This window comes from Pyrenophora tritici-repentis, chromosome 7 (assembly GCF_003171515.1).
Source record: "Pyrenophora tritici-repentis strain M4 chromosome 7, whole genome shotgun sequence".
Lineage (NCBI taxonomy): Eukaryota > Fungi > Ascomycota > Dothideomycetes > Pleosporales > Pleosporaceae > Pyrenophora > Pyrenophora tritici-repentis.
The window spans coordinates 2,595,761-2,614,214 of NC_089396.1; the positions used below are offsets into that span (position 1 = coordinate 2,595,761).

Here is an 18,454-nt window from a genome sequence, read left to right on the forward strand (position 1 = left end):
TGCGCACTGTATAGAAATGGAACTCTGGAACTCTTCATTCCCATCCCACCTAATTCCGGTGTTTGAATCAAGATGTCGGAACGGGAAGAGCAATTCAAGAATGCAAAGAAATGCGCCGACACGATCAGGTTCAAGACGGAAGACGGCAAGATACATGTGAACCAGCCAGCGAGAGTTGTACCTAATCAGGGTCTCAAGGATATATTCGGCATTCAGAATGCTTTCACTAGTCTGAGTAACAAAAGGCCATTTGTAGAGAAGGCGGAGAACTTGATGCTAAAGGCGCTGAACTGTCAAAAAGACTCCCCGGATGACTGGACCGATCTACGACGCCGTGCCCTAACATACTTTGATGAATACATGAATCGCAATGGTACATGCAATTTCAAGCTCGCGGAGCTCACCCAGTACGCTACCTTGAAACTCTCACTTTGCTACTTGTTCGACGGTGCTCATGAAGCACTGAAGAGTAACACTCATTTCGAAGACGTCATCTACATTGGAAAACGCATCAACGAGCTGTGGATCAAGAGTAAGCAGAAAGACCTTGCCGAGGAAGAACACCCATTATGGAAGGACGAAACAAAACTACATGATGCTCTGCGGCGAGTAACCTTTAGTGCCCTAAGGGTTGGAATCGGTGGATATCCCGACGACACAACCACGGTCGATCCATTAGACCCCTCCCAGAATCCAATGAACTTGCTACTGCCCGCTTACGAAACCATGTGGAGAGTCGTTTTACGTTGCTTCTTGGAAGTCCAACACCGGGCTGCGCAGAACAAGAATATCTGGACTACTGTTTTGAGAGACTATCTCAGTGATCTCAAGGTCCCAAACAGTATAGAGAATGACATCTTCCACAAGCCCACTAAGACCAATGACGGTGTTATTAGACCAGTCGAGATCGTCAAGGAGGCTCTACGCCTTCACCCTCCTACACGTCGCGTACATTGCTGTTTCAATGACCAAGAAGTAAAAGCAGATATCGAGGCGTGTCACAGACAGGAAATCCTCTGCGGTGATGACCCAAATGTGTTTCGCCCTGAGCGCTGGCAGAATCTTTGCTCGAGTGCGAGACAGGCGTAGTATGACAAGGAAGGGGGGACGCAGAAGGACCTGAAGCGCCTGAAAGCAGACTTCTCAATGAACAAGCTGAACAAGCCAACAGCTCCGGCTTGGCTTGGTAGGCTTATTTAGAGTGGAGGCTTGGTTGGCTTGGTCGGCTTGTTCAGCTTGGTATATTTTTGTTATCTTTAGCTACTAATTTCCTAATTAAGTAGTTAGTATACGTCGTCAATATACTCGTCAGATAGCTTGCCTCCGCAAAAATCATCGTCCCTAAATCCAGCCCGTTGCCAGCGACGTATACATAGCATAGCGGCCAGCAACTAGGGCCTAAGTTTCCTTCTCCGCGGTTCTAATAGATCACTAAGCTCACTAAACATGCGCTCGCAGTCGCAGCTTAAAGCAGGTATTAACAATACATCTATTGCAAGCCTGCTAAGGTTCGGATATTAATCGCGCAAAGCTACCTAGTATTCTACTAGGTTATTAGCGTCGTGACTATCGTCTGCGGCGATTAGCTCGCCCTGCTTCTATTGTTAATACTCGTCTATCTTGCTGTTAGTTGTAGGCAAATGCTTAGAATTAATATAGCTGTTAATAACGTTATCGATCTCGTTTGAGCGGTGGGCGGCGGTAGGTATCGTAGTTGTAGGCGTTGCGCGCGGCGTGTTGTATCAAGCCCACAGTTAGAGAAAAGCCTAGTTATTGCTATAAAGCCACGCTAGCTTATCCGCCTATTATTATTATTATTGTTGAGAATACAGTCCGTAAGTGACTTGGTGGTATCAAGCGGAGGAGTAGTCACATGATTGGTGACACGTGCAGGTGGGTCCTAGCGGGGAGCTTGGACGCAGCTGCACGCAACACGGATCTACGAACGTGTGAATAGCTCCTTAGTCAATACAATACGAATCTGTACCACCACTACCGTTGTGCCTTAGAGAGCGCTCTATTAGGTAGTCATACTACTACTAATAGTGCCAGCTTCTCAATAATTATTATTATTATATTTCCATTATAGTCCTGTATCAGTCGGTGACTATGTAGGACTTTGGCTAAGCCGTTCTATGTATGATGGTCGTTGTGGAGTTTCTATGGGTCTTGTACAATTTGGGTGGTGTTTTGCGTACTCCAATTTCAGAGCTAGTCTTCCATTGGCGCGGGTGCTAAAGAGCAGTGTGGTGAATAGAAAGAGATGTAGCAGCGGGCTCTTTTGGATAAGGAAATATTGTTTTTGTAGTTTTATACAGTGTCTGTCTGTTCGGTGGTTTGCCCAAGGTGCCATTTTCTCGTGCCAATCCTAGTACTTGCAATAAAGGCTAGAGTAGCTTTGATGCCTGTCTTTGTTTGGAGGAGAAGTGGGAGGGTGATGGGTCTGTGTGGTATTGCTTCTTTGAGTGTATTTCGATGTGTTTTGTACTGTTTGCAATCTAGAAGTAGATGCTGTGGTGTTTGTGGTTTGTAGCATATACATAGATTGCAGTCTCTCTTGTTGAATCTCTTAAGGTAGGAGTTGAAGTATCCATGTCCTAGCTTGAGTGAGTAGAACGCGCTCGAGATTTCTCTTGGTGTTCCCTTCGGGACTTTGATTGTTGTATGTGTGTTGAGCTTGAAGATCCTTGAGTAGGAGCTTCTGTTTTTGGTGGGCCTGTCGGTATACCTCTTGTACTCCATCAGTTGTTCTGTTTTTTGTATTTTGTTAATTTCTGTGCCTAGGTAGGCTAGGCTCGCTATGGTCGATGTTGTTGGTCTCTCTTTAGCTGCTTCCTTTGCTAGCGTGTCGGCTTTTTCATTGCCCTTGACGTCGTTGTGTCCTGGAGCTTATCCGCCTAAAGGACGTCACAAAGCTTCTTGTAGCGCGGATAGAGTATAGTAGCTGCGTAGTATGCTGTCGAGTCGTTAAGTTTGCTGTAGTACTCGCAGAGCTTCGTCCGTGCAGCTCTTAAATTAATCTCTAAATAGTCCTCTGGCGCCTTATTATGAGCGTTGTAATCCACCGCCTTGTACGTAGCAATACGATCCTCTTACTCCTTTAAAAGATACTTAAATATAGGGATTACTTTATATGATAGTTGGGATGACACCGATCAGATTCGTTCAAGAGTGGGATCATTGATTGCTCTAAGGATCAGAAAGATCAGACGGCTGGTCCGGTATTTGTACATGATGGATCAGTCCCTTGGCACGGATCCGGAGTCTCAAAGACCCGATCCGATCACGTGATCATCCGACGTCCAACATCAAGTCCATTTCCGCGACACACCCCCCAGTCCGACGCCGTCTCAAAAAGTCGGACTGCTATTCGCATGAGTCGGATCACTCATCGTGGTGCCCCTCTATCTTTTTGATCCTCTGTAAGTCCGCCACTAACCGGCGCGCCCCTCCATGGGCATAAAAGCTGCTCCTCTGGTCGCTTTCGACCATCACACCTTGTTCCTTCGAGCTTCTTCAAAAAAATATGCCTGCTGCATAATCATGAGTTCTCCTTTCTGTTCCCATAAAATGCTCGAAAACAAGTGTTCGCAGCCAGTATGTGCGGCTGCTCAGTTCCTTCTGGTAGCTTTGACCAGTCTCTTAAAATTGATCGATCGCCAACTATATGGCGGTCCAAAAAGTCGTCCCGGACAGGCTATGTTGTCCTGGACCTTCTGCTCCTGTGTGTAGAAACCTGCTGAAAAATGACATCCGTATTGGTCAATGTCCTGGTCCTGAGTCTTTTTGCGGTTGAGCGGTTAATCTTGCGTTTTGAAGACTTCGTGAGGTGCGCGGTGATGATCAATAATCCTTGCGTTGTGAATGGTCGGAGATTGTTTGTTATGCTGAAAACTGGTCGGCGAGCATCACACTGGCAACGCTGAGAGCGTTGCCCCCGCTGGGCTAGCGCCAATCCCTGATGTTGATGCCTATGGCTCAGTCCTTTGCTCAGCTGCTCCATGTTTTCTACTTCACCATCACAACAATCCTCACCATCGCCTTTACTCCGCACTATCACTCCTTCGAATTCCCGCACAGCACGCTCTCCACTCTTCTCGCCTTCGCTCTCCTTCGCTCTTTCTGCTCGTCTTCGTCGTCGCCGCTCCAGTCATGGTAAGTTTGAGCAGCTGCGCAGCAGTGAGTGAGCAAGATACTAACGAAATGCAGCCTGGGACTACTCGCGGCAAGGCCGCTCAACGAGCCAATGCCGAACATGCTCGCAACTCCAAGATCGCTGCCTCCGGTGGCTCGCGTTCGGCCGGCGCTCCCCGTTCCACTGCTGGTGATCGCTCTGGGCCCGAGTCTCGTCGCCGCACCGCCTCTCCGATCAATGATGATGTAAGCCCGTTTTCTCGCTCGTCTGTCAAGAAGCAATACAACTCTCAAGCTGGTGCTCCTCGCGAGTTCGCCTGCGAGCGTTGCGTTAAGCGGTGGGCTTCGAACAATGGTAATGGGCTTTGTTATGATCGGGCCAACAGCAAGAGCGGTCGCTGCGAGGCCTGCGGAAGCCATGTGTGTGCTCTGGTGTAAGTTTCGCGCTCAGTCCCTGATCTTGATTAGATTGGCTAATGCTGTTCCTAGCGACGAGTCGATCGCCAGTGACGTTTACGCCGCCATGAAGCAAGGCATGCGTGAGCAGCGCAAGGACGCTCCCTTTGTAAGTAATGCTCCAGTTGATCAATAGCTTGTGCATAGCCAGACTCCGCAACAATCAATCGGATCGGCATGATTGATTCCTATCTAGGTTAAAGGCTGCCTAATGAAGTAATTCTTTAACCTATATAGGAATCAATCATGTCAATCGATTGATTGTTGCGGAGTCTGTGCATAGCTAACAAGGTTGTCTAGCATATTGTCAAGAAGTACCGCGATGTCGTCTTTGAGATGATCCAGAAGCTTGATGATCGCATTAAGTCTGAGCGTCCATCTACTCGCGCTTCTGAGAAGGCCCCCGTGTCCCATGACAACAATGATCAATTCGTTTCTGAAGAGGAGGACGTCGTTTTTGACATCGATGAATACCATGCCCGCTCTTCTCAGAAAGAGGAGGACTATGTTGATCTCTCTGGCGAGGCTGACTACACTACGCCTACTCGTAAGACGAGCATCTTTCGCCAGGATGAGTATGATCCTTTTCTTGATCGTGAGCCTTCTGCTGGTCCTTCGTCTGCTCGAAAGCCTCAGCGTCTTGCTGTTCCTGATCGCGCTGCTGTTCGTCGCAAGTCTATTCAAGACTTTGCTGATCGCATTAGCAAGATGGCCATTGAGTTTGCCGAGAAGCTTGAGCGTGATGAAGCTTAGGTTCTTTTCTTTTCTGTTAATCTTTTGCTCCTTCTTGGGTAAGCCTCGCTGATGACGCATTCCAGCTAATTGAGGCCTTTGGCCTTAAGCCTTGTATAGTAGTTTCCTCAATCAGACCAATTTCCTTAAACAACGCTTCATTGATCAGCGATCTGTTGTTTCGCATCTTGAAGATTGAGCTGTGCCTTAAACCTCTCAAACTGTTGTTGGGTCAACGACTTTGTGAGACCATCGGCTGGCATTGAGCTGGTCTCCAGGTATTCTACCTGGAACGATCCCTTTGCGTGCTCCTGCCTAAGCCACATGTTCTGAATGTCCACATGTCGTAGTCTTGTTGTGATCCGCTCATTCTTCCCAACAACCAGCCGAATCGTTTGTTGATTATCGCACCAGATCTTCCAAACGTCCCCAAGATCAAGGGTTAGTTCCTTAAAGAAGCGCTTGAGTGCCATGGCTTCCTTAGCTGTATGCTCAAGAGCAAGGAGTTCAGCTTCGGTAGTCGAGGTGGTCACTGTGCTCTGGCGCGTCGCTTTCCAGAAGATCGCGCCGCCAAAGAGCATCGCAATGTAGCCGTGCGATGAGCGACGCGTTTCCGGATCATCCGCAAAAGACGCGTCGCCACAGATGACCAGGTCTGGTCCATTGTAGTGCCCATACCGGATGGCATCCCATCGAGTCCTGTATAGATACATGATCACTCGTTCCACCGCCTTCATGTGCTGATCACTTGGATTGGTCAGGAAATGGGACAGCCTAGAGACAGCAAAGGCTACGTCAGGTCTGAGCATGATAGCCGTGTACAGGACTGATCCGACTCTTTCCTGGTATGCCTTGATCTGCTGCTTGGTTGCCTCTCCATCAGACTTGATCAGTTCTTCCGACGGTAGCGGAGTGAAAGGGAATGTTCCATCCTCCAAGCCAAACTTCTTGGTGATCTTGTCAATGTACGTGTCATGGACCAGGGTGATCGTCCGAGAGTCTCGGTCCCGAATGACCCTAACCCCAAGGAACCACTTGACTGGTCCTTGTGCCTTAATCTCGTACTTCGAACTAATCACTTTCCACAATTCCATGGCTTGATCCTCAAACTCTTTGCGAAACATGAGCAGGATGTCGTCCACATAGAACAACAACAAGAACTTGCGATCCTTGTCCAGAAACAGGCAGGGCTCTTCCTTCGAGCACTCTAGTCCTGCTTTCCTAAGCGATCCAGAGAACTCCTCATACCAGAGGAGTGGCGAGTCTCTCAATCCGTACAACGCGCGATTGAGCCGAACACACATTCCAGGTTTCTTAAATCCGTCAGGTAGCTGACAGAACACAGGATTTTCTGCCGTAATCTTAGCATTCAAGAATGCTCCTACGACATCAAATTGCATGATCTCCATATCGAACTCAGCTGCGATCGCCATGGCGGTCCTGAAGGATTTGGCCGCCAACGTGGCTGCATAAGTAGAATCCAGCGAGTCTTTTTCTTGGAGATCGCCTCTCACAACAATCCGAGCTTTGCCTCGATCAAGGTACCCATCCTGATCACACTTATATGTCCAAACCCATTTGAGCGGGAGTGGCTTATCAGGGACTTGATCCATAGGGATCTCGGTCCATGTACCTTTTTTCCTAAGCAAATCAATCTCCTTGTTGGAGGCATCCATAAACAGAGGGCGCATCGAATGGCTCTGTAGCTCGCGCCATGTTAGTGGTGGTTCGGGCAGGACGTCCCTATGTGGACGATCCCCCGAATCAAGTGCCTGCGGCACAGATGGATCGAGCGTCGCTGACATGACCACGGCATTCAGCGTCTTATAACTTGCTCGATCCTCCCAGGTCTCATTTATCCCTGGTATGTACGTGTGCTTGAAATCGCTCCATGGACCATCCATATCTTGAAGATCCGCGATCAATGCGTGCACACCTCTAGGTGCAGCTCCACCCCCAGTTGATCGTCCGGATCCTTGCTTCTGCCTCGTCCACGCCTAATAGGCATATAGCGATGGACCACATCGGGCTCTAGCTGATCTCCCCGGAGTCTCCCACTGGTCCTTTGTGTGGGCGCACTTAATCCAACATCCGGATCCCCTGTTGGCGCAGTTGCCCTTGAGGAAGATCCCGCCGATGCGCGCGGACGTCCACGACGTCTCGTGCCTCGAGCAACCAATTGTTCTCGAGTGGTCATTCCCTCTTGATCATCTGCGTCAGTGGACACTGGTTGCGCAGGAGATTCATCGAGTTGCGTCGGGCGCTCCAGCCCTTCGCCACGTGATCGAGTAACGACTAGACCACCCGCATCTGGATCTCCAATTCCACCAGGTTGATGCATTCCCTGTTGAATACCAGATGGGAAACGCCGATCAGCGTCCATCCAGAGCCATGCGGCTCAGGCGTCTGCTCTGGGGTTGCAAGTCCATATCCCGGATTCTGACCTGTGCGAATTCTCAAATGATCACCGGCCAGTGAATCACTTCGCTCAGTCTCTGCTTGCCCTTGTTCCTGATCATCTGGCTGGCCGGCCACTGGTTCAGGTCCTTCGGGTAGCTCACCCCCGAGATTGCTCTCAGTGGTCAGATCCGTCGTCTGGATTGCCTGATCTCCGAGGGACGGGATATCAATGTCCGCCCCTGGATCATGCAATTCTCCGATATCAAGCACATCCGCAAGTTCGATTGCTTGTTCCTTTGGCATCTCATCCTCGTTCTTCCCTGTGTAGAAACGAGTCTCGTCAAAGGACACATCGCGAGAAGTGATCACTTGATCAGTAATGGGGATCCATATCCTATAGAGATTGGACGCTCGATAGCCGACCAAATATCCGATATGACCCCTTGGATTAACTTTGAATCCACGACGATCTCGCCCTGCTGCGCGGTCCCGATCCAAGGGATATGCGCGACAGCCATAGGCGTAGATCCCACTCCAATCTGGTCGCAGATCCGCGGTGCGGTGTCTAATCTGCGCAGGCTCGTACCATCTAAAGTACTGCCTAAACCAGCTCTCGAGGATTTCATTGGGAGATCGGTACTGATGGACTGCGGTAGGGCTTCTCGCGTGTAGGTAAGCCGCCGCATCCATGATCTCAGGCCAGAGCTTCTCAGGGAAGTTTGCGCTAAGGCGCATCTTGATCGACTTCGTGATCAGCTCTTGACCCGCCCGCTCCGCCGAGCCATTCGGCTCATGTGTATATGGCGGAGGACTGAGGATTGTAATCCCCTTCTCTTCGGCCCATTCCTCGTATCTTGATCGCCCTCTCCAAGGCAAAGTAGCAGTATCGTTATCCTGATGGATTTCTACGATCCGCAAGTCGTACTTCCGTTGTACCCAAGCTTCAAAAGCCGTGATCACCCGCATGATCTCTGACAGAGTCTTCCCTTGGACATTATGATTAAAGATTTTGCCTGAAAAATCTTCTTTGATGATCAGAGCAAACTGCTCATTTGATCGTCCCTTTGGAAAATCGAACAGATCCCACGAGACTCGATAGAATGGTCGGGGGGATCGCTCTCTTGGTCTCCGAGAGATCACCTGTGTGGCATGGGTAGTGGCACAATGCTCACACTCCAGCCGTCGGGTGCCTTCGATCCTGACGTTCTGGGCAGCTTGGGCGAGTGCTTGCAAAGCTTTCTGACCCAGGTGGCCTGATCTTTGATGCCACAAAAACTCATCATCTGATCGAAGTTTTGGCTGAGCCGATCGTCTCACACTGTTCACCAATGGTGGCACAGAAGGATAACGGAATGGCTTGTATTCGATAAAGACTAGGTTATGGGCGACGTGGAGCTTTCTGAGGATAATGCTGTGCTCCATGTCCCCAGAACGGATAGTCCAATCATAACCAGTGTACCAGAATCCGACCTTCCTGAGCAAGGCTTCAGAAACAATGTTGACATGAAATCCTTCAACAACCATAACGTTCTTAAGCAACAGGTCCTGTGGACCGTCTGGTCCATTAAAGAAATCTTTGAACAGTCGATCACCCACCCCGAGACTGGCAAGGATTGAGTACCAGCCTCGACTGTCAGGTAGTCCAAGCACTTCTTGTAAGTTCCTGGGACCAATAGGTTCCGATCATTGGCAAGGTGGAGCGCGCCACCGCCGTCGAAGATCGTGCTATAGGAAAATGGGTGACCACCATAGTTAAGGTTGAAGATAGCATTGCTCAGATCCCTCAAAGTGCGAGGATCAATGACACAAGCCACGATGGTGTTCGTAGTCTTGGACTTCTCAGACGTTTGCTGAGCGGGATTGATCTTCCATCCGGCTTGTTTCAGCTGTGTGAGCAGCGTTGAAAACTTAGAACTGTGAAGCCTTTGGTTGATCATCCTAGTATCCGTGTCAGACAAATGGATCGGAGTAGGTCCTGGATCAGATTTTCCAGTGATTGCCTGTTGAAGCCTGCGGCATTTAATGGGCTCCCAATAATGGGATGGCTTGCCGGGTTTGCACGGACAATACTTCCGTGGTCCTCCGGTTGATCCTCCGGAGTTTCCTCCGCTCGGAGCGGATTCACCGCCGAACGTGGAGAACACTCCAGTTGATCTGCCCTTTCCGCCAGCTTCGTGCTCTTGCATGGTCAAGTTGAACACTCTAGCCACATCGTCAAGGCTCATGGTCGGCTGACCCATAGCTGACGCGGTCGTGATCGTTTGTCGCAAATTGCGTGCCCAGTCAGGAGCGATCTTTGCCGCCAACGCATCCAGAAAGTCGGTGACAGCGAGATCACCCCTAACTTCGTGAAGTTCGAACGCTTGAGCTTTTGCATAGAGAGCCTGCCAATCGTTGAACCACTTGTCTACATTAGATCGACCAGTTTTGGCCTTCTCTAAGTGAGCCCTGTATTGGATGCGCAGGAGGTTCTTGGTGTTCGAATCCGATGGCGAGAGACGCTTCTTGAGCTCCCTAACTACAGCCTGTGGAGTGGATGTTCCGCGCAGGAGTTGCATGGTGATCGGCAGGAGCAAGTCCTGGGAAACTGTACGATTGATCCACTCATTGATGTTTGCGATCTTCGAAGCCTTCCTAACCCACTGGTTACATAGGACTTTGTAGACGCGAACATCCTCCTCGTGATTTTTGACAGCGAGCTGGTAGGCTGCCTTCTTGTGATTGTACTCCTCAAGAGAAACCTGGTATTCGGGCGTCGGCTCTGAGGTAGGCGTGGTAGGCTTGACTGGCTCGGGTGGAATGGCCGGATAGACCGGCTCGAGGGATTCGATCGCTGGCATGAGAGTATCAACATCTGGGTCAATGTATTCCCAGACTCCGCGATCGCGCGAGTGTTTCTCAAGCAGCGGGAACCATAGGTGCCAGTCCTTGTGGGCATGTAGGATAACATTGGGTGCTGGGATTTTGGGGTCGTGATCCATGATGGTCCTCTTTGTCTTAGGATTGATCAATGGACTCAACGAGAACGGAAGTAATAAATGGAGAGAGATGAACGGAGCAATAATCTGATCGTGTAACCAACGTGAAAAAGGTGCGCAGGGAGAATCGATACTGCGATCTTAAAACGCCGGGCTCATAACTATGATAGTTGGGATGACACCGATCAGATTCGTTCAAGAGTGGGATCATTGATTGCTCTAAGGATCAGAAAGATCAGACGGCTGGTCCGGTATTTGTACATGATGGATCAGTCCCTTGGCACGGATCCGGAGTCTCAAAGACCCGATCCGATCACGTGATCATCCGACGTCCAACATCAAGTCCATTTCCGCGACACTTTAGCAATTGCTCTATAGGCACTAGAAGCGCCGCGGCCCTCTAATCGCTTTATAGCTGCCTTTAGCGGTTTAAGAGCAGCTAGATACTTAGTAATAACACCCTAATTAGCAGCGGTGAGTCCATTTAACCTCATCTAGTTAGGAGCATCAGCTAGCTTATTGTCTTAGGCTTAAGCTATCGCGTTACTGTCCTAAAGGTGTGTAATATAATAAGCGGCGTAGAGGTTGATTGCAGCCTGTAGACTAATAGCACGCTTAAAAGTAGAATAAAAAGAATCCTACTAGGTAACAATAGGCTGAACAACCTCTTAGAGCTTGCAATCGTCGTTAATAGCGTCTAGATGTAGATCGCGGTAAGCTTTAAGCTAACAGCGATTAAAAAGCTTAACTTACTACGGCGTTTTAATATAAGCGATAATCTAAAGGAGCACTCTAAGAAGTCCCTTATGCCGCCACTCCTCTATAAACTTATCCTCGTTAATAAGCTTAGTAGATAGAGCGTTGCTGTACGCTTTGTTGTCTTTGCCCTAAAGGAGCATTTAGCTAACAAGATTAATTGTATAAGGACCACAGCGAAGGCGACACTTAACTGCGTTAAAGCTAACTTAATAAGCAAGCGACTGTATAGCTGTATTATTGTTTAACGCATTGTTAGTAATAAACTAGCTAATTTTAGTGCTAGCAACGCTAAACTCTAGTAGAGTTTTATATATAAAGTTAGCGAGGTTCTCACCGCTATAAGCCCCTATTAACTGCGGTAATGTAATAGGCAGATTAACTAGCTTGCCGTGAGTGTTAACAAAGTAAGCAACGATGCTAAAGTAGCCACGTGTCAGATATTCACTCTCATCTGGAATACTGATGAAATAGATAAATAATGGTGATGATATTGATCATTGATTGTGTCTTTGTTCTGTCTACGGTTGTGGGCACACCTAGGGGGTGCCAAGCCTTCCTGTGATCCGATTGGCTCTCACAGATGCCGGGTCACGCTAGTCTAACCCAGCGTCTGTACGCTCTCATCTTCAACAGTGCTATTATCTAACACCACGCTTGCCGCCTTTTATCGTCTATCCGTCAAAGCTTATATAGATCTTGCTTAGCGATTGCGACAGAGCTTAGATAATCCGCGGCTTAAGGTAATTATATACTCGTAAAATATATCGCGCAACGCTCTATAGTAACTTCTAAAGCGCTTAAGCTACATTAGAATTAGTAGCCTCGAGCATGCTGCGGAAAGCTAGTATTTTAAATTTGCGGAGTAGGTAGTTATTTTCAAGAAGCTACGTTACAGCGGTAGCTCGAAAAGCATAGATATTAAAGCCTAATAGCTAGCTAACGAGCTTCTAGTTAATATTAAGATTGCTATTAAGTATAGCCTAGCGGAGGCGCGATACTAAGGCAGGCTTAGGAGCTTTACTAGTTGCCTAAATCCTATAGGTTTTTAGATAACGCTGCGCTGCGGAGACTACATCTGTAGCTAGGTATACTCCGCTCACGCTAGCTTTAACTTTCTTGCGACGATAGCAGTCATAGCAGATCTAATAGATCTACTTGTCAGATTGTGATGGGTTATCAAAGACGGGGATGATAGTATAATATTATGATGGGGATCGATTGTATTGTTCTGGTCTGATGTGGTCTTGTGTTGTGATCCAACGCCGTTCGATCAGTTGGGTCGCGGTGGATTGTGCGCGCTGACTAATTTAACTGATCCACAGAATCCACAGCTTCAAACACCCGGATTTTGTCCACCACCCAAAATATGCCCATATTCTGACACCTGACCTACTAAATCGTCGCTAAATTTTAAGTCGCAGTTTCGAGACTCGCAGCTAGAATCTACGATCGTTGCGCCTACTATTAAAGGCAGCTAAGCTGCTACAGAAGCTTTAGCGGAGGACAACGATAGAGCTTTGTATACTCCGCTTAACGCTCGCCTCGTGGATAGAGTCCCCACCCGGGCTGCGCACGTTTCCGGGCCGCGCACGCCGAACAACATCAACACCACAGCAAACATGAGGTTATTAAGCCACACTGAATGGCTGTATATACAAAATAACTCCGTACTTTACTAAAAATGACCTTGCGAACACTTTGTACTATCTAAATTTGGCCGGAATTTTGATGTTCCGGCCACCACGTGACGTCCGGGCTGGTTGGGCTGGTGTAGCTTCTATGGCTACACCTGAAGCTACACTACCATCTACTCGTTTCTGCCGCTTCTTCTGCTTAGGTAGAAGTCTTGAAGCTTTGCGCTTACCTTTTTGGGAAGGTTGGATAGCTTTGTCGCTGTTTTCCTGCTGTTTCTGCTGCTCTCTTCGAGCTGCTTTGTCAGCGTTCTCCTTCTCCTTCACCATCTTGTCTCTCTCTCTCTTCTCTTGAGCCTCTTGTTTACTCTTTTCACTTAAGAGTTTCTTAGCCTCTCGGAGCTGTTTAGCATCAGCTTTTCGAGCTTGATCTGCTAGTATTTTGGCGTCTTTTCTGGCTCTTTCGTACCGAGCTTCTTGGAGCTTTCGAGGAGAGTAGAAGACAGCATCAGTAGGCCGCTTTTGGTCCCCTTTGAGTGGCAGGCGTCGGCCACGCTTTGTACGCTTATTTTTAGTGTCAAGTGATGCAAGTAGCCCCTTGTTCTCATACTATAGAAGCTTGTGTTGAGTACTAGCGCGCAGAGATGTCAACAAGCAAGTCAAGCTGGCTTGATTCTTATCGATTGCAGATCACAGACCATTCTCTGGGACGTGCCACTGTGCACGAGCCTCTATATTGTCTGTGATCTGCAATCGATAAGAATCAAGCCAGCTTGACTTGCTTGTTGACATCTCTGCTAGCGCGGTGAATTGCTCCTACAAGCTTTGTAACCACTTGATCGTTGTTTCCCTTAATAGCACGCTCTACTAGACGTTCTGTACGCCACCAATCAGCGGGAGAGAGGTGAGATAGGCTTATATTGTCGGTCTGCAGTGGTGGTGTGGTGTAATCAAACCTCTTAGTGACTACTGTCCGATCCATCGGCCATATACCAGTGGCTTCAAAAGCAGCAACGATATTGGCTTCGGTGAAGGAAGAGGCGTACGCTGGCTTAAACAAGCCATAGAAATCAGCTTTCACCACCGGGAGAAGCCCCTAGGAGCGTTGTTGTTGCTGAGAGAGTTGAGACGAATAGTAGTGTGAGAGTGGCCCAAACACACCCACATCAAGAGGCTGAAGAGTATGGGTAGAATAAGATGGAAACACCATCACTATGATCCGATTCTCGATCGCGTAGTCCAAAAACTGCTTAGTAAGATGGCTCCCATGGCCGTCACAGATGAGTAGCCGCCAAGACCGACGAGCTTTCTCCTTAGTGAATTGATCAAACCGCTTCTGTGGGCGTACAACAGGAAGGAGAGAACTGGTTGATTATTCTACTGAGTAGAGATGTGTGCTTATATACATAAGATATACATGAGTACATGACGTAGATAGTAGAGTGGTGAAGGTTGTAGAAGATGCTAGAAGATCTGATAAGAGTATCGGGCTGACGCACGGACACCCAACTGTGTTGGCTGACAGCTTCAGCCATGCCAGACCAAGCTTCTCGTTGCTCCAGCCAGTGGGACTTGAGCTGACGTTGATCTGGGTGTCCTCTGGGGGTATGTCTTCAACCCAATTGTCGTATAGATCGTGCGCCTCACTGCCCATGATGATGGACGTTGGCAGCGTCGTCCCATCTGCACAGATTGTTGGGATGATCGTAATCCAGTCTCTGTTGCCGTCTTGGATAGCTGCTCTTGCCCCATCTTGCACCCAAACTGGCTTACTAAACACTCTCTTTGACTTGTTCTGTACACCAATCAAGAAGCCCTTTTCATCCATATTGAAGGTAAGACGCCTCTCTATCTTATGCTCCTCCATTTTCTGATGCAGTATATCAAAATATGAGTCGTATTTATCAATAGAATCAGCCTGGTGACGTACGCGGTCGAGGGTCGGCGCCCAGCGAGAGATGAGACGGTCCTGGTTTCGATGGAGGAAGCGCTCAACCCAGCTCATTGAGACTGGGTTACCACAGATTTCTGAGCCAAAGTTCTGGATCATCTCTCTCGTAGGAGGTAGTCCTCGTATATGGAGCTCCTCTATATACTGTACAAGCTCTAGCTCTTGTTGTGGTAGCAGAGCTTGCTTCATCCCATCACTGGTGGTTTTGTCGCGTGAGACGCCGCGCCATCTTCGGGACAGCGCACTGCGACTACAACCAAACTGGTCGGCAACTTTCTGGTATACAAAGTGTTCTCCTGGCTTTAGCGACTCCAAATATTTAACCGCTTTATCAATAGCGGTCATATTGGTGGAGTTGCGACGTGTTGAAGTTTGTGGGTGGTCTGGTGTTCTGGCGTTCGGCGTGCGCGGCCCGAAAACGTGCGCAGCCCGGGTGGGGACTCTACCTATCCTAGCCTGAACTAGGCTCGTATCCCGTAGTATAGGGAGCTAATAGACCCGCTGATGAGCCGCAAAAGCTAGGTATACAATCACGGCTATCGCGTTGCCTCCTGCCGCAATCTAAAGTAGTGTCAGAATATGGGCATATTTTGGGTGGTGGACAAAATCCGGGTGTTTGAAGCTGTGGATTCTGTGGATCAGTTAAATTAGTCAGCGCGCACAATCCACCGCGACCCAACTGATCGAACGGCGTTGGATCACAACACAAGACCACATCAGACCAGAACAATTGTCAGATAATAGCACTGTTGAAGATGAGAGCGTACAGACGCTGGGTTAGACTAGCGCGACCCGGCATCTGAGAGAGCCAATCGGATCACAGGAAGGCTTGGCACCCCCTAGGTGTGCCCACAACCGTAGACAGAACCAACACACAATCAATAATCAACATCATCACCATTCATTACCTATTTCATCAGTGTTCCAGATGAGAGTGAATATCTGACAACAATACAATCGATCCCCATCATAATATTATACTATCATCCCCGTCTTTGATAACCCATCACAATCTGACATTAGGTGTCAGATTGAGGCGAGGTTTTGCTCCATGATCGAGCCGATGGTGGTTGGGGAAGGACATGAGACCCCCAAACCAGGGCTAGCGCCGGGACTTAGCACTGCCAAGCCCGAGGCGAGGCCACCTCCCACAGACAGAGCCGTAGACAGACACAGAGAATACACACTTGATCCCATCCATAAAAATCTGACAATTAAGAGTCTCACTGCCTGTACCGAGTACAGAAGAGTCAATCAAAGTTACTTTATACTACAAATACCGTCAATACGACGATCCCCACGCTACAACACGTAAGCGCCGAACCGAAGAGTCATCAAAACTCATCGACAAGATGTCTGTACTATCAAACAGAGATCCAACAGTGATCCTAACGGATTATACCAATTGGGCTAAATGGTACCAACAACTACAAGCGGAATGCGCCGCATACCAAGTGTGGGAAAAGGTAGATCCAAAGCAACGTGGGATCCCTCTAATAGAACCACAACCACCACTAGCTCCACTTATCGGAAGCTATCAGCCATCAACTGCAGCGACGAATCTGCACGTTACCCAATATCGCCAAGCGATCGGCGACGATAGCGCCGAAGCGCCAGCCTACGTACCGGTACGACCCTCGGACCTCGCGACGAACGCGAAGACGTCCTATAAAGAAGATATCGATTATTACCGAATACAACTAGAAGAGTTTAAAATACTTAACCAGAGATATCAACAAGAGCGGACCGGACTTGGAAAGCTCACCGAGCACATAAGGAAGACTGTGTCACAACACCTCTTCTACAACTGCTGCAAGGCAGGTCTTTCCCATCGGCAGTGGATTGAAAACTTAGCCGCAAATGTTGGGATTGACACGAAGGAGGAACTCAAACGTGCGAGAGAACGTTACCTCGCGGCCCAAAAACCGATGAGGTTGTTAGCACAGTGGGAGACCTGGCTAACTGAGATGGACCATGCAATCACGGAAGGCAAGGCCCTTGGCATACCTGAATGCCAAGACGAAGAGTTTATCAAGGAGGATTTCGTCAAAGCAGTTCTCAAACCATCACCAGAATGGACTACCGCGTTCATGGCCGGTGGAAATAAAGACCCACGTGTCACTGTACGGATGATGATTAAACAGTTCCGAGAGTACGCCTCACTGTTGCATCCGATCAAACACAAGGTCCCGAAGGCCGCCTTTGTAGCAAGTGGACCTCAACTGAACGGCGAAGACGCAGATGACGCCGCCGAGAAGGCCCCAGGAAAGCGAGGTCGCGGCAAAAGCCGAAAGACTCCCGGACCGGGCAAGGATAGGAAACAATGCAAGGTATGCGACCAACAGCACGAACTAAAGGATTGTTGGTACGCGTTTCCGCACAACGCCCCTGTTTGGTGGAAGCCACGTGAAACACTGAAGACGATGGCTCAGCACCGAATTGATAGCGACACTGATCTCGAACAAGAGATAAGGGGAGCCAAGAGAGCTAAATTAGGGACACCCCAGATTAAGAAGTCACAGAGCACTCCGGTAGAGGATACTGTCGAGTGACCAGAAGGCCGGAACATAGGCCAGATCAACCTTATAATCTGTGCCTCATCATTTATGGCAAAGGAATCTAAGTACCCACTTCAACGCTCTTACATAATGGACTCCGGAACCACTATACACGTCGGCAACGACCTCGGACGATTCACGAATATTCGACCGCCTATGACAGGAGACTTCCTCTGGGCAGGCAATACAAGGGTGTGGATTAAGGCATACGGTTCAGTTACTCTGAGAGTAGATAGCGCAGACGGTCACCGTCTCCTCTACCTCGAGAACGTCGCCTACTGCCCTGACCTACACTGCAGTCTTGTCTCCTTCCGGATACTCCGCCGGCAAGGTCTTTGGTGGGACACCAAATCCGACCCAACAATCCTCCGACGGTCCGACGATAGCGAACTGGCAGTACTACACGAGAAGTACGGACAATGGATACTGGAACTCAATGACGCTGAGGCGCGAGCAGCGTTTTCAACGCAGCAGCCAACGCGCAGGACAGCCGTACGAAAACGAGCTGAGGCTATAGTCTGGCACAAGAGACTTGGCCACCCTGGATCCGACGCCCTAGAACACCTAGTGAACCAATCTGAGGGGGTGAAGATCGTCGGGGTCCCCACAGTGAAATGCGATGCCTGTGGGATATCAAAGTCGAAGCGAATGATACGACGGACGCCCCGGACTATTTTAGAAGGTCCGGGAGAGCGAGTTGCGATCGACTTTCACGACTACGAAGCAGAAAGTACGACCAGTGATCGGAATGGTCTGGTCTGGTCTGGTCTGAGGGTACAGACCAGACCAGACCAGGTGCTTACATAAGGACCGGTCCGACCAGACCGGTCCGACCAACAAGACCGCCAAGAATGA

General features: G+C 49.0%; 7 protein-coding genes across 7 annotated transcripts; 4 read left to right on the forward strand and 3 right to left on the reverse strand.

Moving 5' to 3' along the window:
* Positions 1–72: 72 nt before the first annotated feature.
* PtrM4_134030 (p450 domain containing protein) lies at positions 73–1,089 on the forward strand (the record flags this gene model as incomplete). Its single annotated transcript, XM_001941381.1, has 1 exon — positions 73–1,089. The coding sequence occupies one exon, from the start codon at positions 73–75 to the stop codon at positions 1,087–1,089; it is 1,017 nt and encodes a 338-aa protein (XP_001941416.1).
* A 3,063-nt stretch (positions 1,090–4,152) lies between these two features.
* On the forward strand, positions 4,153–5,343 carry PtrM4_134040 (uncharacterized protein; the record flags this gene model as incomplete). The annotated part of the gene is made up of 4 exons (XM_001941382.2): positions 4,153–4,155; positions 4,210–4,568; positions 4,624–4,699; positions 4,891–5,343. 4 exons carry the CDS (start codon positions 4,153–4,155, stop codon positions 5,341–5,343), a joined length of 891 nt encoding a protein of 296 aa, XP_001941417.2.
* Positions 5,344–5,480: 137 nt separating this feature from the next.
* PtrM4_134050 (uncharacterized protein) lies at positions 5,481–7,226 on the reverse strand (the record flags this gene model as incomplete). The annotated part of the gene is made up of 1 exon (XM_066109158.1): positions 5,481–7,226. The coding sequence occupies one exon, from the start codon at positions 7,224–7,226 to the stop codon at positions 5,481–5,483; it is 1,746 nt and encodes a 581-aa protein (XP_065961150.1).
* Positions 7,227–7,617: 391 nt separating this feature from the next.
* On the reverse strand, positions 7,618–10,703 carry PtrM4_134060 (uncharacterized protein; the record flags this gene model as incomplete). Its single annotated transcript, XM_066109159.1, has 2 exons — positions 7,618–9,296; positions 9,344–10,703. The coding sequence occupies 2 exons, from the start codon at positions 10,701–10,703 to the stop codon at positions 7,618–7,620; spliced, it is 3,039 nt and encodes a 1,012-aa protein (XP_065961151.1).
* Positions 10,704–13,853: 3,150 nt separating this feature from the next.
* Positions 13,854–15,386, reverse strand: PtrM4_134070 (uncharacterized protein; the record flags this gene model as incomplete). The annotated part of the gene is made up of 2 exons (XM_066109160.1): positions 13,854–14,186; positions 14,586–15,386. The coding sequence occupies 2 exons, from the start codon at positions 15,384–15,386 to the stop codon at positions 13,854–13,856; spliced, it is 1,134 nt and encodes a 377-aa protein (XP_065961152.1).
* A 1,622-nt stretch (positions 15,387–17,008) lies between these two features.
* On the forward strand, positions 17,009–17,593 carry PtrM4_134080 (uncharacterized protein; the record flags this gene model as incomplete). The annotated part of the gene is made up of 1 exon (XM_066109161.1): positions 17,009–17,593. One exon carries the CDS (start codon positions 17,009–17,011, stop codon positions 17,591–17,593), a length of 585 nt encoding a protein of 194 aa, XP_065961153.1.
* A 96-nt stretch (positions 17,594–17,689) lies between these two features.
* Positions 17,690–18,454, forward strand: PtrM4_134090 (uncharacterized protein; the record flags this gene model as incomplete). Its single annotated transcript, XM_066109162.1, has 2 exons — positions 17,690–18,329; positions 18,450–18,454. The coding sequence occupies 2 exons, from the start codon at positions 17,690–17,692 to the stop codon at positions 18,452–18,454; spliced, it is 645 nt and encodes a 214-aa protein (XP_065961154.1).